Here is a 26,064-nt window from a genome sequence, read left to right as displayed (position 1 = left end):
TATGACATTGTTTTGCAATGTCTCCTTAGACAATTCAGTGTTACTCCATCCCTAACTTCTGTCTCCTTACTTAAGAGTGCAGCTGAGGATGGGTCTGCATTTTACTGTGTACGTATGATAACATGAGACTGGCTGATAACTTTATCCAGTAATTCCAGTATTATTACAGAAATGTTCATAGAGAATAAGCTGGGAAAGGGGGAGAAGAGACCAGCTGCTTGGGGACAAACTCTGACAGGATTTTTTGTTAGGTTATGTGACTAGAGGGTCATCTCCACACAGAGGAGCCTTGAGGCGCAAGGGGAAGAGCCCCCAATACCCCAGTCAGAGGAAATAGCCTGAGCCTCTGCCTGGATCCATCACAGGGGTGATCAGCCCCATGGCAGGGTAAGACCAACCACAAAGAACTAGGTCCTGTGTGTGGTGTAAGTGGAGAACAGGGGATCCAGGAGCCTGCTATGGGGAAGAGAAAACTAGGCGGTGCTGGGACGAGATAGAAACTGCTGCAGTAATGACCATATAAACAACACAGATCAAAAAGAAAGGAGAAAAGGGTGTAGCTCATTTAAAGAGGCCAGGGACTTCCCTGGGAGTACTTATTTGGTACTGCTAAATCCACTGATCAACCAGCCAAGTTTCTTTCACTGTTGGAGTAAGATACAGAGTAAAGCATGTCCATTACCTGTGAAAGTAACATGCCTGGCTTTTTGTCTTGTCCGCTGGCTGGGGCCCTGAGGCAAGGAGAGGTAGCGTACTTCCGTAGTATTAACCTGCATATGAGACAGAAATGTGTTCAGTGCCTGTGACTGCCTCTGCCATTTGCACCTCTTTGGTGAGACAGTAAAGACGGATGGCTATATGCTTTTTCTCTTGTGCCTCTGCACTTTTACAACCAAATTTAGAGAGGTGTGGATAAGAACAATGCTTGGCTTGGGCAGTTGAACTCAATGTCAACGCAAGTGAAAATGTCAGTGTCTAATGTGATAGCCCTCTGGGGTTTTTATACAGTCAGCAGAGAGAACTATGTTCTTCTAAGATTCACCTTTCCTATTTCATGTGACAACTTTAAATAAAATTGATATACCCAGCAAGAACTTATTTCTCTTCCTTCACTGTGATCAACTCAGCTTTAAATCTCTATGCTATCCAATGACTACCTTTGGTCAGACAAATCTTACTCTTACTGATCAAGAGCCCAAACAGTCAGTGCAAGGTGTCAAGGGCTTTGCATCTGACCTTTTGTGATTATACTGTTTTGCACATGCCAAAACAATGCAAATTACATTGTTTTACTACTTACAGCCATAGTAGCTGATTTCTGACCAATGTATAGAGGTAGAACACTAAAATGTTGCCGTTCACATGCTAAGTGAAGTTAACTCTTCTTAGGTGATGGATGAGGGCACTGGGGAAAGTATCCATTTAAATTATTGCAAAAAGCACGTAAAATTCCTTGTTTACAAAGAAGCAGAGAGCAGAGGCATTTTTTACATAAATAGTAGTATATGTAACAGGTACCGGTTTAGCCCAAGGTAAGCTGTTTCCCTTCCTGTAACTCTGCCTCAGGCTGTGCTGCCGACGGATGAGGATTTCTTGGGCTTGTTTCTCGCTTGTGTTGGTAGGCAGGTTGTGCCGGTTGTATGCTGGTGCCTGAAACAGAAAAAAAACGCACCCAGCTGATTTTCTTTGCTCTTGCAATGTCAAAAACCTTGTGCAGTCTGGTCGATCATGGGGCCAAGGGGACACCTGCCCCATCTCGGCCATAGATTCACCACAGGTCTCTTTGGCATCACGTGAAAAAAATGCAGCCTCATACTAAATTCACTGCTGCAGAGCAAGATGGAAGGAAACACAAGAACAGCTGTATGTCTCAGACCTCAAGGGCTGTATTTTGATGCCATCTCTCATAGACTCTTGCCTGCTTGAGGAGCACTATGAAAATATACCTACCTACACAAGGTTATTAACGTCTCTGGGCTTGCCCTCCCTTTGTCATCCCTCTTGTCACACAGTTGGGAGCTACAAATCTGGGGCAGGTCCCAAGAGAGAGCGAGCTGATTAACTCACCTCTGAGCCTTAGTACTAATACCAAGGAGCCAGGAGTAGTTGCAGGTGTGCCCGGGAGCAAAGGACTGTGTTAAGAAGAGTACGTTTCCGGAATGAGGTACACAGAATGAGTTTCCTTTCCATACTTGGGCAAACTATGCCTTAATATTACCCTAAAACTGAGCATCTTTTAGGACAAGCTTTTTAATTTATTGCATACATCTAGTGAAATGAGGGAAATATTTATCTGCCTTAAAGAGAAAAATTCACTTAAGTTTATAAGCCTTTTTAAAAAGCAGAATCTGATCTCTGTCACACTTACAGAGTTCCTTGTAAAGCTGGTCTGGTGAGCCAGAGCATTATCAGGCCTTCAGAGTTGAAAGTGAAGTACTAAAAGTAGCATTATTTTCCTTTCTATCATTTGTATCCAAAAGCACACAGTTTTCAATACCACATAGGAAGTGACTGGTGCAAATAGTTATTACTGTAATTGATTTTTGACAGAGTTCATTTCAGTAATCTAAGAGACATCCATATATGCAAATTATTGCTGGTAAGATATAAGAAATTAATATTGTAAAGATAATTAGCCATGGCAAATCAAACAATATTAGGAATGAATATCATATTAATAATAACACATTTAAATGAGCAGGGTCTAGAATTTTCTAGTAAATATGTGTTACATAGAATCATAGAATCATAGAATCGTAAGGGTTGGAAAGGACCTTAAGATCATCTAGTTCCAACCCCCCTGCCATGGGCAGGGACACCTTGCCCTAAACCATGTGGCTCAAGGCTCTGTCCAACCTGGCCTTGAACACCGCCAGGGATGGAGCATCCACAACCTCCCTGGGCAACCGAGTTAGAGGTGTTTATCTGTGTAATTTCAAGGTTACTGTAAAATATCCTGTACCACTTGTTGCTGTAGAATAGCACTCAGTTCTATATTCTGGGCTCAAGATTGGATTAAGTAGATATTATAGAACCAACTAGGTTGGAAAAGACCTTCAAGATCATCAAGTCCAACCGTTACCCCAGGACTGCCAAGTCCACCACTAAACCATGTCACTGAGGGCCTCGTCTACATGGTTTTTGAACACTTCCAGGGATGGTGACTCCACCACTTCCCTGGGCAGCCTGTTCCAATGCCTGATCACCCTCTCCATGAAGAAATTTTTCCTAATATCCAATCTAAACCTCCCCTGGCACAGCTTGAGGCAGTTACATCTTGTCCCATCACTTGTTACTTGGGAGAAAAGACCGACCCCCACCTCGCTACAACCTCCTTTCAGGCAGTTGTAGAGTGCGATAATGTCCCCCCTGAGCTTCCATTGCTCCAGGCTGAACAACCCCAGTTCCCTCAGCTGTTCGTCATAAGACTTGTTGTCCAGAGCCTTCACCAGCTTCATTGCCCTTCTCTGGACATGCTCCAGCACCTCAATGTCTTTCAGTAACTCAGTATACACCTGGCTGTATTAGAATCAGTTCAAACTTCTGGGGAAAAAAAAAAAAAAAAAATCCCTGCTGAGTTACTATCACCCCCATTTTATGGGGGAAAAAATCTCTCAAACATGTAAAGCGAAACTCCAGAGGAGGTGGAATATTTGTTTTTCTTTTTCCCCTTTCTTCTCCTGGGGCGAGGTTAAGCTGTTGGTCGCACACAGACGGAGGATTTACCAGCCTCTCAGCTGTCTTTGGGCTATGCAGTGTTCACCACCGCTGGCACACCCACCTCCACATGGTGGATCTTCACAGCTGCTGGCCACCTCCCAGCCCACGACCTCCCACAAGAGCCTGCACCTATCCCTGTGTACCAGGTAGCCGACTGATCGACATCAGTAGCTGGTTGCCCAGCATTGGTCCAGCCTAGCCATCCACTCATGCCACGGGGACAGGGCGTTTGGCAGGATGGAGATGGCAGTTCCTGAGTCACAGGCAGCTGTGTGGTGAGGGAAGCCTGACCTCTACAGCTCAGTCACAGATTTTCCTGGCTTTCTGCGCTGTTGTCGGTGAAAAGCTGATGGAAAAAACTTGCTTTCCTTTTCTACACCCAGGAATGTGCCGCAATCCAGGCTTCTTCCCCTCCTTCCCTTCCCTGTGCAGCTCCGGGGTTGGAGCATCTAAGGGCACCGGGCTCACATCTCCAACCAGCGTTGACTCCAGGGCTGGTTCTGGTGCTACCACCCGCCATGGCTGTGATATGGGCAGGGCAAACAAGAGCTTTCAGTCTGCAAATAGTGTGCAATAGCAGGTCGCTTACACACCCTTTGTCGCACTTGGTATAGATTATGTGCCAGGACGTCTCTCAGGGACTTCATCTCTGCGGGGGAGAGCCTACGCACATGCCGATTTCTACTGTTCCTGTAAATAAAATAGAAGTTTAAATATTATATTAATGAGTTGATTAAATACTATTCCCATGAAATGATTCATGATCTATTTTTAGTACCAGAACACAAGGCTCTTCAGCCTCTTAGTGACTAGTGACACCAAAGATTAATAAAAAATGTCACATTTTGCTCTTTCCTGGGTTTTATCAATATATCGGGTAGTCAGCATGGACCCTAAGCCCTCATACAGCTGGCAGCAGAAACTCTCCTTTTTTTTTTTTTCTCAAAGCTTCATAATGAAGTTTATATTTAAGGATTAGATTGGGGAACAATCAGCAGTGCATTCAGGAAGGCACTGCAACTTTCCTCCTCTGTCTGAATACATTCTTCAGCATGGTCTAGCAGTCTGGGCCTTGCAGACCTACTGGTTTTAACTCCTTTGAGAAAGTGCAGTGGATCCTAAAGAACTAAAACCTATGCTGATGAAAGAGCCCAAGACACCCACCCTGTGGTGAGGAGAACATGTAGGGTTTCCTTGCTACTGAGCCTGACTCTCCATTTAAAATGAAAGAACTACCTAAAAGATAGTCATCTTTGTATTTTTAACAAACTGTGACAAGAAGCTCAAGTCACTTGTAGCTGCCTAGCTTTTTCACTGTCAAAACAATGGAGGAGGGCTACTGTGAAATGTTAACTGGTTTTGCTAAATCAGTTGATACATCTGAGAGTAGCATTCAGCTGAATTCCCAACAAAATAAAGAGAAGTAGATAGTGGTCATTCAGAATCAAGCAGTCTGTGTTCCTCTTGTTTCTGGGTTTTGGGGTTTTTTTCCTTTCTTCATTTGCTTTCTTGACTTTTTTTTTTTTTTTTTAATGAAATTTCAGATCTTTGTTCTCAGCTAAGTGATGTCCTTAAAGTGTTATCTGTAAACTGCGCAATTAAAGAATGGATTATGATCAATGTACATTATTGTCAAAGCTTTGTGTGCATTTATTTTTTACTCCCTCTAAAATAAATTGAAAACTTTTAACAGCAAAGGAAGATGGATTCAAGCTAAACTGGGATTATGCTGTAAACACAAGAAAAAGGTTGGGATTTGAAATTACCACTAGTTTAACAAGATTACCTCTGGTTTTGTGCTATTGACAAGCCAGAGTGAGAGAACAGGACTCACTTTCTGGATTTGACTAGAAATCTTATCCTGGCCCTAATAAATCCTTCCCGACAGATGTTTAACTGGCATTCATCAATTCTCAACAGCAACAAAAAAGTTAGGTATTTACCAGCAGGCAAGAAAGACCATCACCACCACCCAATTCCGGGCCAGCTGGATGGATTGGTTGGTTGGTTGGGTTTTCGCTTGCTTTCAGCTCTCAGGGGTAACACTGAGAAAATCCAAGGATGCCACCAAGTTTCCAGACTTAGGTGTAATGCACCTTTATTCCGTATTGGGTCTTGTGTGTTGCAGGCTGTGGGACAGCCCGTGTATGCTACTTTCCACAGCATGGAAACCAGTCTCTTTGGACAATAGAGACACCTGAGGTACACCTTGGAGAGCAAACACAAGCCCAGACCCTGGGGACTAATGGCAATCTAGCCTGTCAGCGAGTAGTTGTCTATAAAACGCAGGCTTTGCTCATTTGTGTAATGCAAATCAAACTGACATAGTTGATGCAAAGCAGCTTTGACATCATGGTGAATAACTGTGTCTCTGGTCCACACTTCAGCGAAAATCTCCACAGGGTCTTTATACTTTACAGATGGGAATAAATGGGGGAAAGCAGCTAAGTGGATGAAAGCAGAACTCCACTAGGAAAACATCAGATCATCTCTTTACCTTTCCAGTTACATACCTGACCCTCCATATGCCAGCACAGAAGTGGCTACTTCTGTCATTTAAACGCTCATAATTTTGTTCTTAAAGTGACTTAAATAGCATAAATAAAATTCCCTGAGTTTCAGCTGAGCTGGGATAGCAAGAGAACAACAGTAGGAAGATAGTCTGTATTGTTCTGAAACACAAATGAAAACTGTGTACTATTTTCATGGAATTAAATATTAACCTACAATGCACAGGTGTAAAGAACAGATTACTTTTGCATTTTGCAATATACAATGCATTTAAAGAGAACTTTCAAAAAAAACCCAACAAACCAACCCCAAACAAGTTTGGTAGGTTACCAAACCCATCAAGCAATCCTTATTGAAACAATTTCTTTGTTCTTATTGAAACTTCCAGTACGTTACAACAAAGCACAGCACAGGAAACATATTCCAGAAAATACTGAAATGATAATATGCCATGAAAACTGACTGTCTCTCCATAATGAGTACCATGGCAGTACCTCTTCTTTAGATATGTAGATAGCTGACTCACGGAGGAAATACAATTCCTTCCATAAACCTTCTAGGATTATTTTGTATGTATTATATCTAAAATCTTGAACTTTGTGAACTCTCCACCAATCTTCACTAGTCTTGTGAGGGAAGTAACATTCACCAGGCACAGTCCTTGCACAACTGCACCACCACAAATGACAACATGACACTTGATTTTGATCTGCACTGTATTGATACATTCTAAGATTTACTCTTGCCAAAGTCAGTATTGCAGCAATATGAAGCCAACAGTAAGTAAGCTCAGCATCAAGCCATCTCTCTCTATAATGGGCATATTTCCTCCAAAAAGCAGCCATACAAATGGAGTTTTGATAATATCTGCTCAGCACTGCTTTTGCAATTTCTATCTTTATTTCTAAGGCTTATATTCTACAAAACACTGTAACAAAATGCTCTATTTTCATTCAAATGTGGATTCTTTGTTGTACCGGTCATAGGCAAATTTCTCCACTGGAAACATTGCATATTGGACACCTTCTCCACCTGCATGAATTACACCAGCATGAATGCAATTTCTGAGAATAATTCTAATTCACAGAGGTGGAGATTCACTCTGATTGTTATAGAGCATTTCCCCTCATGTGCCTAAAGGCTGCAGAACTGATCAGAAGTGCTAGTGAGAGAGTTTCCTCACTACTCTGGCACTGCAAATATTGCTTTACATGCTATACATTGGAATTTGATTTCAAATCTCCACTTGCTTATGGACAGATTTTTGTATCCTCACTGAAGACAGAGACTTTAGGTACAAGCTGTTTCAATGATAACTATCAAACAATTTACAAATGCATTTAGAAACCTTTTAGTCTTAAGCAGGTTCACTGAATGGATCAGGAGAATGCAGATAAAAGAACCGCTGCATTGGTTCAGACCAAAGATCCAACAACTAGCTCACTATCCTGTCTCTTCTAGTGCTTAAACCTATCAATGAACAGTACTGGGAAAACATATATTTTCCTAGGACACTCCTCCAAGAATCACGTTTCTGTACCACAGGCTGCACTTGGTTTTTTGAAGTTGATGCTTCATTTTTAAAAAGGCTGTCTCAGTAGGAGAACCTGTGCATCAGAGATTGATGCACAGTAAAATTCAGTTACACCCAGAGTAGAGATGGCAAAAATTAGTCCATCATATCAGCTGTTTATCATAGAATACTTTTCAATCTAAATTGTCAGCTCAGGAGAGAATTTCTGAACTATACCGAAGCAATTTGTCTTATTTTCTCTTTCACTCAAGAAAATAAGAGAAATATAGTTTGATTGCCGTGAATTGTCTACCAACCTTGCACATTTTGTCTTGGCTCAGAACAGTTAAGGGAATACAGCAGACAGAAGGGAGCCTGACAGACAAGCAATCTTTTTAATAACAACTGTTCAGCAAAGAACATCTGTCCGATGCCAAGTTGCAATGAGCTGGGACGTCTTCAACTAGATCAGGTTTATCAGAGCCCCATCCAGCCTGACCTTGAATGTTTCCAGGGATAGTGAATCTACCACATCTCATACAAAAAAATTTCTTCCTTATATCTAGTCTAAATCTACCCTCCTTGAGTTTAAAATCATTACCTCTTGTCCTATCACTACATAGCCTGTTAAAAAGTCTGTTCCCATCTTCCTTATAAGCCTGCTTTAGGTACTGGAAGGCCACAACCAGGTCTCCCTGGAGCCTTCTCTTCTCCAGGCTGAACAACCCCATCTCTTTCAGCCTTTCCTCATTGGAGAGATGCTCCATCTCTCTGATCATTTTTGTGGATGTTCTCCAATAGGTCCATGTCTTTCCTGTCCTGAGGACTCCAGAGCTGAACACAACACTCCAGGTGGGGTCTCACCAGAGCAGAGGGGCAGAATCACCTACCTTGACCTACTGATCATGCTTCTTTTGATGCAGCCTAGGATCTGTATTGTTGATTTTATGGGCTGTGAGCTCACACTGCTGGGTCATGTCCAGTTTTTAATCCACTAATACCCTCAAGTCTTTCTCTGCAGGGCTGTCCTCTGGATTTAATTGGACGAATTTGGCATAGAAGTACCAAAGTAGGGCAAGACAGTTTGTGGGACTGCAAACTGAAGTAGCAAAAATTGCAAATGCTATAAGGAAATCTGCTTTCAGAAAAAATCTGCGATAGGGATAAAAAAGTTGGGACCTGGCTCCAAGCTCTCCTGCAGGTCTCTCATCACCTAGCAGTGATGAGCAAAACCCACTGGCCAGCTCAGTGACAAGTACAGCCACCTTGAACCACTGCTGCGATGTAAAGCAGCCAGAGCAGCTTCTGCAGCTTCTGACTCATGATTCCTCTTCAGAACTGCCCATCATGGAAGAGAAACAGAAAAAATGTCCCTGGTTTTAATTTTCACTCTGCAAATAAAAAGCCAAAGTGCAAATATGATAAACACCAAATTGCCAGCACAAAACACTTCTCACAACTCACTTTTGTCCCCTTCCTTCCTAGACCTACACTACAAAGGGGTCAGGAAGCCAGTACTCACTGTGAAGAAGCTGTGGGTGTTTCTGAAAGTTTCATGCTACTCTCAGCCATCTCAATGGCCAGTTTTATCTCCATCTTTTTGTACAATGACACAATGCTGGATTTGGGCTGGTGTTCCCGAATTAAGATTTTCTTCAAATACTTATTGTCAATCTTCTTAAATCTGCAAAAGAGATATTAAGATCAAAGTGTAAAAAGATGAAATGTGGGGGTTTTTTTATTTCAGAGGTACAAGCGGACCTTCATTCGAATGTACACATATATAACTCAGTGGTGGAAACTGAATCCAAATTGGAGGCACCTGTGGACTCCTGAAGGCCTAGTGAGTGGAGACCTTTAGAGGGACATTTGGCATGTTCTGCTGGTCCACAGAGATTGCAAAGCCTACCAGACGAAAGAAAAGAAACAAGCTGCAATCAGAGCAAAAAAGAGGCTGGGTGCGTGTTTGCATATAACACCGCCACATTTGTTGGAAAAGAATATGGCCAGTCTCCCTGCTTTTGTACAAATGTTGTATTCTAGTAGGGCATAACAGCAGCAGCTGCTCTTACAGTAATCCTGGCCTATTCAGCCAGCCACCAATGAGGCTCTAAATGGCCCAGCAGTTACAGTAGTTTGGGCCCATTATGTTGCTGATAATTTTGTATCCTGACAATTAGAGCAGAGAAAATACATTTCTTTGTATTCTGAATAACAGAGATTGAATGGGACACAAAATACTATGCGCTTGCATGCTGCAGATTGTAAAATATCACTAATGTGTGTCAAAATTTGAATGTGAGTATGTTGTGTGTGTCTTTGGAGCAGGTATGTGCTTTGAGGCAGGCATTTAGTAGAACAACAGCAGATATTCTTATGTGTTTCTTTCAAAGGAACAGTTTACCACAGCAAGGTAATGTGGTCCACAATGCTAGGAAAAGCACTAGAGAGTTTATGCATTTTTTCTTGACAAAGGCTAGTTTTTATACATAATAACAGACATAGCTACACAAATGTTTCCATTGGGATTTCTGTTCTTCTTTATGTTTTTCTATGTTACAGAAAGCCTCCTGGAGTGTCATCACTTAAGTAATTAATTCTGATACACATATGCTAAACCTCTCTAAAGTTGGGTAGAAACATCTAGGGACTTCCTTACCTTTTAATACAATCTTCTTACACTAAATGCCTTCACATACACTGTGTTTTTTGAATCTGTCCCTGAACTGAAATTCTACTTTTATGGCTTGTTTAGACAAAATATTCTCGTCATAGCTGTTGGGTAGATGTGAGATAAGGGGATAACATTTTCTGAGAGATGTGAATAAATGCAGCTATTTCAATGGAATTACTGCTCCAACTGGGATTTGTATATCTTATTGGCTGTACAGGCAGTGGTGTGATCCCAGCAGTTGTCCTAAAGCTCAATCTGTATTGTGTGAGACAATAGGACATTTTAGCTTCTGGGTCCAGGTATGTGCCCTAGCACATAACATCTTTACTCCTCGTTGGGACAAGAACTAGATGCAAACCAGCCAGCTTCTTCCCACTCTTTATTCTTGGCTTCCATAGGGAGAAACCCAGCCATGAAAGGAGTCCCAACGGACTCCCCTGCTGATTACTGGGGTCCAGTGCTGAAAGGTGAGACAAAGGACTCCAGCACAGAAGTCTAGGCATAGCTAGGATAACTAGGGATAACTTTTAGCCCACAACATCATAATAAGACGTTTGTGGGAAAACTTCACTTTGTGGGAAAAACACTTCACATGCTGCAGTGATACCCAGCATGATCACAGTCTCCCTTAGGAAAAAGGTAAAGGGAAGAGCTACTCAGAATAGCAGGTCTGTCTCTTCTGGGCAGTGCCTGGAAGAGCCACAAAGCTTTACAAAACCACTTCATCCTACTTATAGAATATACAATGCAGGTCCTGTATTTCTGAGTTAAAACTAGCTTGAGAGTATCTGCTTATGCTACTGAATATCTATATTCAACCATTCTCTTCAGTACTCTTATTTGAAAGATTACTGAATGCGAAGACTTGTAAGGACAGGCAACTATTATTGAATCTGTACTCACTAAGACTAAGACAGGATCATATTTGCTGTAGGAGCTTACAGCAAAAGTCAGTGAAGGACTGACACCTTATGTAGCTTCTGTTCTAAATCCAAACCTAAAGGAGCGCTGCCATGGATCTAAGATTTGTACCAAAGCTATGTGTACAGGCTGATGTGTGGAGCATGAGTTCCCATGCAATGTTTTTCTTTCAGAAGGCTTATTTTCTGCTTGTTTGTGAAGAAATAATTTAGCAGACAATATATGAGCACTGTACTCCCAGGAGATAATGGTCACTCAGGAGTTCACTTTTTAAAAAGAGATATTGCACATGTCCCAATATTTTCATGCTGTTTTAGCTTTATGGGGCACAAGGTTGATTTCCTATTCTATTCACCTATTGTATTTTACACAATAGATATGTTATTTTATTATAGTAGGCTGCAGTAAGAGATACTTACTTATCTCTCAGCTGATAATGACTCCAGTGTCCACATATGTCTTCAATACCAGCCTTCAAATGATCCATCAACTAGAGAAACAAGCATGGAAAAATTTTAAGTGGCCGTTATGATAAAATAATGTTACCAGAAACATTCAGTTATTGAGAGGATTTGAGATTTTTTTTATTGAAGGGTGTGAGTTAATTCTGAAAGCATGTACATTTCTCTAGAAATCAAGGCAAAGATACCACTGTGGCAGCTCCTATGCTTGGCTGCAGGGGCAATATTTTGATGGAGGCAACAAGTCTGTCAGTCTGCTATCATCTTACCATCACCCAGCAACATATAAGCCCAAGTAAAGTAAGATGATACTGGGCATCCAGATTGCCTGGTCCTCTGTACCTGCTGAGACCAAAACCTAAATTCTTAGTTCTGTCAATCCAATTTCCCTTCCGCATATGTGATCTCCCTGAGAGATCACACAGGGCCAGGTACCCCACACCTTAACTTTTGCCTTGACGGACAAGTCCTCTGAGGAATTTGCAAATTGTTACAAGACTCACAAGTTCATCACAGATAACTACCAGGATTTTCAGTCATCTTTTGTGTGTTTCTAGCATTATAGAAACAAACAGAAATACAGCCAATGCTTACATACACATTGCTACAGCGGGTGCTTTTAGACATAAATTCCTTTCAAAGTTAAGTGTAAGGGTTGAAATAGTAAAAATTAAATGTACTTCAAACTCAAATCAGTTGTGATGCTCTAATTCTAATGTCTCTGCATGTGCTGAATTTTAAGGCACAGTGTTTCTGTTAATTTCAAATATATTCCCTATGGTGAAAATGAAAGCATATACATATATTTTGTGTACTGTTGTTAAGTCAGTTTAAGCAGCTTTCTGTAACTTTTTGTAATGTTAATTCAGGAGCTAAAGTAAATGTTTGAGAGGAGAAAAGACCATTACTCAGAATAACTTGAAACTAAATTTGCAGACCAATGGTTCAACCCATTTCAATTCAATAAAACTTGATTAAAGACTTCTAAGGGGTCAATGTGTACCTAGATACAGTCAAAAGATGGCAACAAGGTGTTTCACAAATCTAGCTGAGAAGGATGATGAGTGCATTTTGTAAATGTGGCCTTTATGGTTCTGTCATGGTCAAAAGTGTCAAGAAGTAAGGGTCCTGTTACACCATGACACTTGTGACATGACATATAATATTATAATATGATAGTTACTATGAATATAAATGAGATACAGTTCAGAAAATTATGCCTAGGGTTTCCTTCAAATATTGTTAAAAGCATTCAGTGTCCAAATTCACTGAATGCCAGTGCTACCAAATGCCTCCCTCGGTCCAGCTCTTTTGGAATACCCTTTCTCTTATTTTTAGGCTACCAGTTACTGATATAAAAGACTTACTCGCACATGAATCTCTTCATTGATAGACTCCTTTTTGTTGGTCTTTTTCACATCTAGATATTTGACCAATGGTCCAATTGTGACTCCCTGCATTTGGAACAATGAGTTGAAATGTTAATTATCTTTTAGGAAAAAAAAAAAAACCCACAACAAACAAAAACAACAGAAAGAAAGCAAAAGGATTTAATTCTAATCAGTTAGGAAAGCTGTGTCTTAGATATATTAATTGTATGGAGAGCTACGAAAGAGGCTTAAAACTTAAAAATTTTTAAGAAAATTATGCACCAGTGGTTTTTTAATCAAGGTTGTATTTATTGACATGTTTTAACTCATTGTCAACCTTCAAAACAGCACTGACTTGGAAGAAAACATTATCTTTGTGAGGTTCTTACAGTCTTGAAATCTCTTACTTCAGCAAGTTCAGAATTAAATATTTTGGGTGGGTTTTTTTTAACTTTAAAATTACTTTTAGCTCTTTCCAATTCTTTACTACACTGCTACTGAATAGCTTTTTAAAAGGGGAAACAGAAACAAAAGTTTTTTTCTGAAACATTCTGGTGGAATCCAAGCGCCTAACCACAAGTGCATAGTGCCCCATTGGAAGCCTAGATTATCTGATATTTTGGTGCAGGAAAATACAGAACATGGGATGCAAGACTTCCAGAAGATCCAGTTCTTCCAGGTATAGCAGTGTAAGCCAAGTGCAACAGCCCAAACATCTGAAGTAGCCAGCCATTCTTAGAAATCTGAATTATTCACTTCATTTTTCTCTAATATTCTTTTACAAAGGATTTTTAAATGTTCTCATTTGGTCATCAAGATGAATGAAGATGAAAGTAAAAAATTCAAAATCCTTCATAGAATAGACATATCATTTTCTCTTCAGTTTGAGATACACCGCTAATAGAAAATGATTCTGTGCTGAAGTGTAAAGTTAAAATGCTTCTTTATTTGGAAGCATTAGGAAGCACATCTGGAGTGAACATAAGAGATTTTGGACACAAAATACTCCTTTCTTTGAATATTTTAAAAGACACAGGTTTTCAATGCCAACTTTCTGAAAAAGTTATTTAATAACAACTAGAAAGTCCTGAAAGGGTAATTATACACTGCAGTTCTAAATCTGGCCATAAAATATGATAGCTTGTCCTAATTTGAGAGTAAATTCAATGCAGTCTTCACTATGAAGCTTTCAGTCCACCTCTATTACACGAAAGCAATCCATTAAGAAATACACTTACTTGGATGAATACAGTGAAATATATAACTGCAAGAGTAGCGGTAATGAACAATTTTTTTCTTGGGAAGAGATTCACTGGAAGCAAGAATACAAGAGAGAAGCTGCTGGCTCCTCGAAGGCCACTGTAGGAAATAATGAGTTGGTCTTTGAAGGTGAAGGGATATGTTCGGAACTTGTTGCTGATGTAGAAGAGAGCAAATACACCTAAGAAGGAAAAAAAAAAACCCAACCTATTATTAACCACGGTGAAAAGGAAAATACTTAAAGCAAAACAACATCTTGGCTCACACAGCTGTTGGCAGTCTTTTCAGTTTTGGGTTCTTGCAGCTTCTCTTTGACCAATTGCTTAATCTGGTTTGCATGAAAAAATCTCCTAGAAAAGACCATGGTTACTATCTGCTTTGGGATTTAAATTCATTTATGCAGTTTAGAAGTGAGATTAGGGGATAATATTTATTTTCTACATTTATGATGCACATTTCTTTTCTGAAGTGTTCTGGAGACAAGACAAACCACTGGATGAGTTTTTTATGTGCCTTCCCTTGCAGTGTTTCCTGCTTTCTACACAGTGTCTGTCCAAAGTGTTTGAATGGTGCTTTACCAACAAGTTCTGTGGACAGGTTCACTGAAAGGCAAAGAGTAATAGCATTTTAATTTTTAATCCTTTGTCTTATTGTGTCTCTAATTCTGTGTTTATTTCTTAAATTGAATTTTGCTTGTTGTAAAAGTTAAATTAATCAGAGAACCCGTGGCTGTGTAAGGACTGTAGCTCTTCTTTATAGAGTATGTTTAGCTATCTGCTTGATTTAATCTTCATCTTCCGTAAGAAACATGTATCCTGTTTTGTGTGGAAACTGTTAAATTACTGAAGTAAAACCTGACAAATGCTGATAATTACTGGTATTATTTTACACAGCTGTCATGATAAACTCAGTGCACTTTTAGAGGTAAGGCCAGTAGCAGTATCCTGTTATGCAGGTTGCAGGATACCGCTTTATATAAGACTTTTTTTGGCTACTTATAGCTATGCTACAGATCAGCTACTCAAATTGAAATTACATATGTGAGGTATCACCCTCAGGCCAATTCTCTTTATTTTACTCAAGCTTCAAGCAAATTGATGTAATCATTTTAGCAAACAAATTTAGCAGAAAATATTTCAGCCTTCCTCTGGAAAGCTCTAGCACTCCCCTTGGTGTTTGAGAGAAGGATGAACGTGTAGCAGCAAAATAGTTTTTGTATCAGGATAGCACTTTTTCTGTCTTAATTGGATGGATTTTTGAACACGGAATCTGAAAGTAAGCCTTTAAAAACTTAGAGGCCATGCTTTGCCCAGGGTTAGCAAGAAAATACTTAACTGCTTTCTTTCTGCTGTCAGCTCACAAGAATTATATTGCCTTTACCACTTGTGTCATCCCTATACAATAGAGCTGGTCAGATGCACGTGCTTGAACCTTCACAGGTTTCCTCTCTCTTTTCCCTTGGGTTAAATGCCTTCCTACAGGGCTCCCAGGCTTAAAAGTCAAAGGTCTTCAAATGTGTATGGGTTTTGCTGGTCAAGCCAGTATCTTCTTTCTGCTCTGGTATTCTTTTTGTCTGAAGGGATAAGCCACCTTAGAGATTTAAACAAGAGCACCTTACTCTCAGGCGCTTGATGCCAACACTTACCTGATCCCAAGTGTTAGACTCAGAGTACTGTAGGCTGGAAAGGACCTTTGAAGGTCATCTAGTCCAAGTCCCTACTCAAAGCAGAGCTAATCAGATCAGGTTGCTCAAAGCTTCAGTCAAGTCTTGAATGCTTTTAAGAATAGAGAGGGGGGCCACTGTTACAATACCAGATCACCGTCATGTTGAGAAATGGGTTCCTACTGTCTAATCTGAATTTCCCATGTTCCAGCTTGTGTCTGTTCTCTCTTGCCCTGTTGCTGTGAACCTCTGAGAAGCGTCTGGTTGCATCTTCTCTCTCTCCTCTGGCCAGGCACTCATAGAAAGTAATAACGTCTCTCCTCTGGCATATCTTTCTCAGGCTGCATAGACTCAGCACTCTCAGACTCTCCTTGTACATCCAGTGCTTCAGCCTCTTACTAGGTTGGTGGCCTCTATTGAACTTGATCCAGAACCTCCGTGTACTTCCTACACGGGGAAACCCAGAACTGGAGAGACTGCTCTGGAAACACACATTTCCACCAGTGCTGAAGAGGGGGGAAGAAACACTTTGCTGGACCTGCTGGCTACACACTTGGTGATGTAGGCCAGGACACTGTTGGTCTTCTTTGTCACGAGAACATAATTCTGGTTTGTGTTCAACCTGTTATCTACCAGGCCAGGTCCTTTTCTGTAGAGCTGCTTACTAGACTCCAAGCCTATACTGGTGCACGAAGTTATTCCAAGCCACATGTAAGTCTTTGTAACTGCTCTTCTCGAACATAATTAGCTTTCTATCAGCCCATTTCTCCAGCCTGCCCAGGTCCCTTTGAATGGAAACCATCCAGAATATTGACTGCTCCTTGCAGTTTGGTGTCAACCACACACTTGCTCAGTGTACACTCCATTCCATTGTCCAGGTCATTAATGAAGACGTTAAAACAATATTGGTCTCTGCAATGAGCACTGAGGGGTACCATTAGCCACCAGCTAGACCAGTATTTTGAGCCCAGATTATCAACCTATAATGTGGTTTACACTATAAACCACTTCCACCTGCCACAATCTGCTTTTTGAAGTACAGGGTTGTAATTCTGCTGTTTGTTGGCTTGATCACTCCTCTCAGGATCTTAGCATCCACAGTCTCATAGTCACTGCAGCTAAGGCTGCCCTCAATCTTCAGCTATTTCTTCCTTTTTTGTGCATGGTAGGGAGGACAAATCATATCCTTCAGCTGATTCATCAACCACTCTCCAGCAAATATCACCCTCCTTTTCCTTTCAATCCCTTTTTGCCTTCTCCTTCAGTGTACAGCTGGCCCTGACAAGTCACCTGCAGGTCTTTTTCCTCCTCAGTACCGTAGCAGATGATGCAAAACCAATGCCCAGAGCTAAAGCCTGTATATAAAGGGAATATAGACAAGGCTGGGGAGGTGGTGGCAGGTGACCAATGTAGATTTCTGCCCCACAGGATGCCCCAGAGGGATCTCCTTTGATTATGAATGAAACATGGGAGAACTAACCCCATGTTAGTTAGCCAAGGGAGATGCCTAAATGTCAGCACTCAGAATATATCCTCCAAGGCCACCTGATGGAATATTTGGATTTCTCATTTTCTTTAAAAATATAAATTGCTCTGAAAAATCCTATTGGAAAAAAAACAAAAAACAAAAACCAAAAAACAAACAAACAAAAAAACAAAAACAAAAACAAAAACAAAAAAACCCAAACAAAACAAAACAAAACTAAAAAAGCCTATTAAGATGGCCAGTTCAGGTACTCAGAAGTTAAAAAATGTCAGAAATAAGGTTGCCTGCATAACTGTATTTTTGGCCTTCTCATGTGTACTACTTCCAAAACATCTTTACATCTTTCATTACAAAAGCATTGTTCACTCATATTTTTAACTAAATTTAAGTGACAAATAATAGTGGCAGAGTAAGAGATGTTCTAATTCATTGCTTCTCGAGGTGTACATGCGTTTGCTTTCTGTTGCAGCGTCTGTAACAATGTGATGCAGAATAAAGTATTCAGGTTCAAAAAGGATGGCATAATTCATGGGCAATGTGTCTGAAACAGACCCCTATTTGCTTGGGTTCCCCCCCTCCCTCCATTTTCCATGTGTAGATTTGTGAAATTAACTTCACAGTAACATAAGCCTAGTAAATTTGTTATTAAACCGGTTATGCCAGTCTGCACAGACTTTTCTAACATACCTTTGCACCAAAGGGTTTCTCTCAGAGGTGCAGAGAAGGTTGCCTGCAAAAGCTGACTTACTCAGTGTCCGCCAAATGAGGCAGAAGAGCAGGGTGAAGCAAATGAAGGCCCAGTTCCACTCGTGGTTTTTCCCCACTGTAGACACTCCCATGAACACAAAAATCAGGGTCTCGCTGACGCTGCTCAGCATCTTCATGAAATATTTTATTGTGGTATAGGAATTCTGGGAAACGTTCTCCTCCACATATTTTTTCATTGTCACTGCACATGATGTCATCCTGTACCAGGGAAAACATCAGGATTAGCCACAACCTGCCTTTTTTTTTCATTTAAGAGCAACCTCAGCCTTCATTACCTGCACTCTCCACCACCACTCCCTGACCTTCCTAATATGAAGAAGCTTTTATTTCTTCAGTAACATTAGCCATTTCATTAGGTAGAAGAGCATCTTCATTCAGCTTTACAAATCTATTTTGCATACAGGAAAAATGAAGCACACCAGTCAGCCTTCCTGACAAGGAAGTGAGGGTATCACATTCCAGTTCAAAGTCCACTTTATCCTGAATGCTTAACACACAAGCCACCAAGAACCAAATATTTGAGTCTCAAACAAAGGGCAAGTCAGTTTTGTACCAACATATGGACAGATTGTTTAGAAGGATATAACCTGCCTCTTAATGGTCTTCTCCTTTGAGGTAGTGGTGGAAAGACATGGTGATAATTCTATTTCAGGGCTAAAGCTCCCAGAGAGTCCCTGCCAGCTAGCTGGCAGATGAGGAGGGCTAGGATAAGCTTCAGTGACTCTTGACCCACAGTAGCTCATTGTGTACAGCAAGGGGAAATTCAGTTATCCTGCAGAGGTGTCCTTCCCCCCTCTTAGTTATGCAGGGTGTGGGGAATGTGCCTAAGGAAGCAGAAGGATGTTTTTCACCTCTTCACTGTTAATGAAGACTAGAGTCTGCTTCAGAGGCATCATCAGCCACCTGACATCAATCACCTGGAGCAGTACTCTGAGCAGCACTACTGAAGGGGGTTTCCTCTTGCCCCCTTTATTGTCCATAGTCATAGGTAATAAACAGATTGAGTGCTATGCTAGTAGCATAGTCCATCATCTATCTAGTTTCTACTGATACTATTTTAGTCTTTGGGGGCTTCTTCCGACGATATTTTTCCAAACTTGTGAATTCAGAGAATGATGACTGTTCATTAAATAACCCTTTGTCTAGCTTCTGCTCATTTAATTTCCACTGAAGAAATCTCAAGGGTATTCTTGTGAAACTGAGACATTTAGCAGGTCCAAGGACGCTCTAAGACAAGGCCATTAGAAATTAATGTCTAATACTGTTGGCTTTCAGAGGCACATGCATAAAAGACTTTCATGACCCAAGTGAAAAATGAATGAATTCCTCAATAATTCAGAAGGGTGACAATAAGTTCCTATCCCTAAAACAAGCAATAATTTCCTTAATGAAGCAGTAAGAATAATAAATCCCAATTATATTAACATTCTTTTATTACTAATAATTTCATCATTCTAATGAAAATATGAAGCAGAAAAATAAAGACCTATGTAGCCTAGTGTAATGAATAGGCAGGGAAGCAGTACTTTGGGCAGTGCAGGTAGGAAAGGGTCCATATGAATATGAGTGCTCACTACATGGCAGGTCTAACCCTGCTCAATTAAAGTTGCCAGTCATCTCGATCAGAGCAAATGTGTTAGATATACAAAACATAGTACAAGAGTCGTCTGCTTTGTCTAATTGCTCAGGAAAACATATATCCTGTCTAACTACTTATTTAACATGGTTAAATATTCAAATATTGCTTCCCAGGGCCATCCTGCAAAGGTTGTTTTTACAAAGCCAATTCTACTCTGAAGTTGAACAAATTGGGATTGTTCAGCATGGAGAATAGAAGTCTCTGAGGAGACCTTATTGCAGCCTTTCAATACTTAAAGGGTGCTTATAAGAAAGATGGGGACAAACATTTTAATAGGCCCTGTAGCAACAGGACAAGGGCTAATGGTTTTACACTAAAAGATTTTAGTAGATTTAGACTAGATATAAGGAAGAAATCTTTGACAACGAGGGTGGTGAAACAGTGGAGTAGGTTGCCCAGAGGGGCCGTAGATGCTCCATCTGTGGAAACATTCAAGGTCAGCTGGATGGGGCTTTGATCAACCTTTGATCAACCTTTGATCAACTTGATCTAGTAGAAGATGCCTCTGGACATTGCGAAGGGTTGGACTAGACAACTTTTAAAGGTCCCTTCCAATCCAAAGTATTCTATTATTCTACGGTTCCATGAAATCAGGATTTGACAAGTGCAGGTGAGTAAATGCACCTGCCTGGACATCAACAGCCACACACTTGTATCTTTTAGATTTAAATTGGTTTGCCCTCAATAAAGGGGACTCCTTTCTGGAGCACCAGTGCCCGCAAGACCCAGAATGCAAGCTCAGAGCCAACACAGACCATTCAAGGATGCTGCCACCCACCAGGTGAGCACTGAGCCTGCACAGCCACGAGCACCAGCTGGAGAATTTACTACCATCAGGTTACCATTTCTTTACACTTTACCCTGCTGAGGAGCTCTTTGTTTGAAATTCATTATTCATTATTTGTTTGAAATTCAGTATTATGTTTGAAATTCACCTCCCAGCAGTTTTCTTGTAAAGTCTCTCACTTTCACCCCTATTCCTTTCTTTCTCTTCTGATTCCTTTCCTGACGCTGCCCTCTTTCCTTCGGACAGTACTGATCCTCTCTTCATTTACTATGGTCAATAGACCTTCCAGCTTTCTCTCTGCAGTGGGCACTCATGCCAACACAGCACTTTCAAGAAGCAGTCCCTAGCATTACAGCAGCATCAAGGTATCCTGATCACATTAAAATATGTTCACCAATATCCATATGCATGACTATATGTATGCATATGTACTTGATGTTCTTGGCTGTCTGGTTTTGCCCAGTGTCGGTTCCAGTGTTGCTGTTCAAATGTAAATTAATTCCAGTAAAATCTGTTAGAGCTGATGTTCATAGCTGTATAAAAAAGAAAGAACTCTGACATTCTTTATTATGTTTGCCATACTCATTACTTTTCATCTTTCTTGTAATCTGATGGTGATGCTGCTTAGAAATAAATACAGATACACTGACCTATCAGCAAACGATTCTCTCATTCTCCTGATCCTATCATAGGTAGCAGCCTGATGGTGGCAGCACTAGCCATTTCACCTACAGCTTGCAGGATATTTTCCAATAGGAAATATCTAAAAAAATTTCAGAGCAGATATGCACTCCTCAGTAGTACATCTATACTTATGCTGACTGTAGGTTTGCCTTTCCTAGTTAGCACTGCATTTTACACATCCTTTAGAAGCCTTCCACTGCAGATCTCCAGGACAGAGACTGAAAACGCCTGTATTGTACCAACCTCATGCAAACCACCTCCTCAAAGTAATAATACTTCCCTCAATAGGACATCTGAAAAGCCATAAGCGATACTCACGCCAAAATGCCTGAGATGTAAAGGGTTTCAGCAGACAAGTATGCCAGGTAGCTGAACATGAAGACCAGCAGGGGTTCGATAGTAGAAACATTGTGGGTGAATCGAGTCATGAACGCCGAAACAAATCCAAAGACGATGCCAAAAAACACACCACCCAGCCCCACTACGAAGAAGCGAGCAAAGCCAGCAAAGACATCAATGGATTCGATTTCTTCGTACCTGTGCATCTGGATGAAGGCGATGAAGATATTATATAAAACCTACACGTGAAAATAAGTAGACAACAGTCAGGTGTCTGTCTGAACCTGGCAAGCTTACTCATTTCATAGCTCTCTGTGTGTGTGCACCTGAAATTGCTTTAAATGGATCAGCAAAGTAACAGTTGAAATCTTAGCTTTTCTTAACAAGACCCAGAATTAAGGGTCCGCTAAGCATCTCGAAAAATAGCAAAAAACAGAAGGGTAGATAGTTATGTAACAAGAGTAAATCTCTGAGGGATCAAGTGCAATGGAAGTAACCAAAAAATACTCTTTTTTTTTTGTTTGTTTTTTGAAGGTAAACTTAATAACTGGTCTTTGTAGCAGATGTTTAAAGCCCAGCTGTGTACCTTATCAACCTCATGCTCTACGCTCCATGCTCTCTCTGATTCAGGATGGGGCAGGGCAGTGGCTAAGATTCATGCTTTGGATTTAAATTCCATTTAGATTGCATTATCAGTAGAGTAGACACACTCCATTAGATAGACTGTGGAATGTTGAATGTTTTTCAGTAGTATTTGATGCATAAAAATCATGAATCACTGAGAATGGGAAAGGAAGCAGTAGAGGGAGGGGCAGGCAAGGCAAGGCAAGGGAAAATGGTAGCCTCAGTTTCGTATTTTCTCTAGCTAGATAAATACAGCCTCTCTATCCTCACATGACAGGAACTCTGCCTCAATTGCAAAGTGGGAATCAAAAGCTGTGGTGCTTTAAATGGCCTAAAGACTCTTCACACATATATTTTGACTAGAAAGCTTGAAATGACAAAAATAAAAGGAAAACAATGTCAGATTAGAAGAAAGAATTAATTTCCTGCATTGTATAATTTGGTCTGTAAAGGTAATTTAGTTTAGATCAGATAAGTTTGTCATTATCAATAATCTCTTCTCTGCAGAAATTTGTGATGAAAAATCTTCAGTATATTCCACTTTCATCCATCTCCTAGAAACTAATAGAAAGTTTCCACAGTAATAGGTGGTATAGTAATAAAAATGTCTTAGAGGTTGCTGACAGTCGGTTAATATTAAGTCCTGTCAGATGTGTTTACAGGGAGTGTGTAACACGTGAAAGTCACCTTTCAGTTTCCAAGAGAATTCGGGGAATGTTTAAAGACACCAGCTCACCAAAGTTGTTGCACCAAAACATTAGTCAAAAATGGACCAAAATAATTTGCCTTATCTGGTTTTCTTTGGTCTTTCTTCTTCATATAGTTAATTCCAGAAGGCTATTAAGAAGATTAAAGCAGATATTTGCAGGTAGAAGAGTCAAGCTCATTAGGATAATAATTATTCCCCAGCTACTACCTAATCTTAAATTACTGCTGGGAACATATGGCCTTGAGCCGTTACACATCCTGGTCTCATTGCTAATATTTCTGAAGAACAAAGAAAGCACAACATAACGTTTCACACGAGAAAATATCCAGAACTGCTTTTTCCTGATGGCTATGTATGAAATTAGGCCTTCAGTGGCAGATAAGGAAAAGAGGGTTCATGTCTCCACAGTAAGTAACTCTTACTGTACTTACCATATAGCATTTAATTACAAAGCCTGTTTTCTCTTTGTCCCCCCTTTCTTGCAGACTTCAACCTCTTAAGACTTGTGATTCTTTAGAAATGATACCAAGGCATGAATCTATGCTGACTTATGAGTCAAGTAAATTACCCTCAGGAAATGACTTAGTAAATTTTTCTTCCTTTTTCTGGTTCCTAAAGTGTCTCTATGATATAACTGATGGCAATAAATGGAAATTATGGAAATATGACATAATTCTTTTTATAACTTTTTTTTTTGGAGTAAACTGTTCTGTACAACATCCTGAGCTGCATCATACAAATAAAGCTCCATGTAGAATCACAGAATCGTAGAATGGCTTGGGCTGGAAGAGACCTTCAAAGGTCATCTAGTCCAACCTGCCCTGCAATGAGCAGAGACAGCTTCAGCTAGATCAAGTTACCCAGAAACACATCCAGCCTGGCCTTGAATGTCTCCAGGGATGGGGCATCCACCACCTATCTGGGCAACCTGCTCCAGTGTTTTACCACCCTCAATGTACAAAATTTCTTGCTCACATCCAGCCTGAATCTCCCCTCTTTTAGTTTGAAACCATCACCCCTCATCCTATCACAACAAGCCCTGCTAAAAAGTCTCTCCCCATCTTTCTTTATAGGCCACTTTTAAGTACTGAAAAGGCTGCAATAAGGTTTCGCCAGAGCCTCCTCTTCTCCAGGCTGAGAAGAGTAGGAGACTGTCTTCATAGGAAAGGTGCTCCATGCCTCTGATCATTTTCATGTCCTTCTTCTGGACCCTCTCCAACAGGTCCGTGTCTTTCCTGTACTGAGGACTCCAGAGCTGCAGTATTTCAGGTAGAGTCTTATCAGAGCAGATTAGACACTGGAGTTTTTATGCCAATATATTGAGTACTATAATTTTTTACATGGTAGGAAAGCCTGAATCAGCTTAGGATGTCTTTGTAAGGCATCCTTTGTAAGAAGGAATGTATTGATAGCTGGCCTTTTTTAACAACTCTGAGAATGTCATGTTTTGGGTTTTTTGGAGGGGACATTACCATGTAGTGGTGTACCACTGGGTGGCTGTTCGAGCCGGGGGAGGAAGAGAGAGCATGACACCGTCGTCCACAGGGGAACCTCCATGGAGACAGGTCCCTGCTACAGCTGCCTATATGATACATACATTGCACATACCATCCACATCAGAAGCTCTGCAAAAAAGATTTTAAAGTGGCTGCCTTAACCACCAACACAGGCAGACTTGATAACTCTTTCTTTCCATCCTGATAACTCTTCCTGACCACATGTATTTAATTTTACTCTAAACACAGAAAATACCTCCATCCTCCTTCCTAGCACCCATACATCCCAGTTGTCAAAGCCTTCCTCAGAAACATCGAGAGTAAAGTCAAATCTCCTCAAATAAAGAAATTAATTTTACTTTCACCTCTATCATGCAGTAAGTTTCCTTAACTGCTCTGCTACTACATACAAAGAAGAGAGGGCACCATTAGAGAAAATAGTCACTGTCACTTCATTTTGACTACAGCATGATGCGTAGGTGTTCTCAGTGTTTCTAAAATCAGGCCTCAGAGATGAAGTAGTAAGGGGAAATAGTCCGTTTCCTGATGCACACAGGTGCTCAGCTCCTGTTGAGACAGAAACGGTCTGTGTATGTGTGGGAGCAGAGCTTCAAATGCCTGAAACACTTCCCAGCAAAATCACATTCTCCACCTGTACTCAGGTTTGAATGAAATCTGCATTGGATTTACCAATGTCACCGTTTTAAACAGGGCTTTGAAATTCCACTAGTGTATGATACATGCTAAGACCAGTCCTGTTGCTGTCTGCACTTTTCTGATGCTAAAAGTCCACTCAGAAGCAACTGGGAAAAGAGGAATTTAACAGGACCTAGAGCCTTTTTGTTCCATCCACAGACATGGCCCTACTGAGGAGAATAGGAAAAGGTACAAATGGATGGAAAAGGTAAGTTATCCACTTTTTTCTCCAGTCCCTTAAGTCAAATGCGCAACTCCTAAGTCATCATTCTCATGCCACAGTCTGTAATTTTGAAAATTTTTTATACCAGGATATTGAACTAAATATAGGAGAAAGAGCTACTGTTGCCTCAAATAATACACAAGTTCAGAAAATTCGCACCAGTTTTTCCTGGTGGGGGAAAAAAAAAATATATTCAAGCTGATAAGCAGACTGGAGAGAACCAGGGGATATTTGTATTTAAACAATGAAAAAAAAAATGTATGCTTAGTATATCTTGGTGATATTATCTTTTTAGACACATACAGTTAACTCAAAGGAAACTGTTAAGAGAGAAACAGGGAGGAACTGAGACACCTGAGATACACAGTTTTAAAGCCTTTAAAAAAACCAAGTGGGGTATCAGAGAGGAGAAATACACCTATTGGGCTCCATGCAGGTGACAATTACTTTAGTCTTCTCAAAAATGAAGCTAGGTAGAGATTCTAAAGATCTCAATGTCCTGAAAATTGATGAGATGTGG

The 26,064-nt window shown here is 40.5% G+C and overlaps 1 protein-coding gene across 1 annotated transcript in view; it reads right to left on the bottom strand.

Annotated features, from left to right (window-relative positions):
• SLC9A4 (solute carrier family 9 member A4) overlaps positions 1-26,064 on the bottom strand; it is a 34,080-nt gene that overhangs the window by 2,439 nt on the left and 5,577 nt on the right. The window contains exons 3-11 of the mRNA XM_030476474.1: positions 21,776-22,035; positions 18,328-18,545; positions 14,409-14,611; positions 13,168-13,254; positions 11,759-11,829; positions 9,267-9,428; positions 4,314-4,410; positions 1,519-1,650; positions 683-770 (exon numbers count right to left, since the gene is read on the bottom strand). Of these exons, the coding sequence (XP_030332334.1) occupies positions 683-770; positions 1,519-1,650; positions 4,314-4,410; positions 9,267-9,428; positions 11,759-11,829; positions 13,168-13,254; positions 14,409-14,611; positions 18,328-18,545; positions 21,776-22,035 (1,318 nt within the window). The remainder of the gene's footprint in view (positions 1-682; positions 771-1,518; positions 1,651-4,313; positions 4,411-9,266; positions 9,429-11,758; positions 11,830-13,167; positions 13,255-14,408; positions 14,612-18,327; positions 18,546-21,775; positions 22,036-26,064) is intronic.

This window comes from Strigops habroptila, chromosome 2 (assembly GCF_004027225.2).
Source record: "Strigops habroptila isolate Jane chromosome 2, bStrHab1.2.pri, whole genome shotgun sequence".
NCBI classification, from domain to species: domain Eukaryota; kingdom Metazoa; phylum Chordata; class Aves; order Psittaciformes; family Psittacidae; genus Strigops; species Strigops habroptila.
Note: the sequence above shows the minus strand (reverse complement) of the source record. Positions and strands in the feature narration are given on the sequence as shown.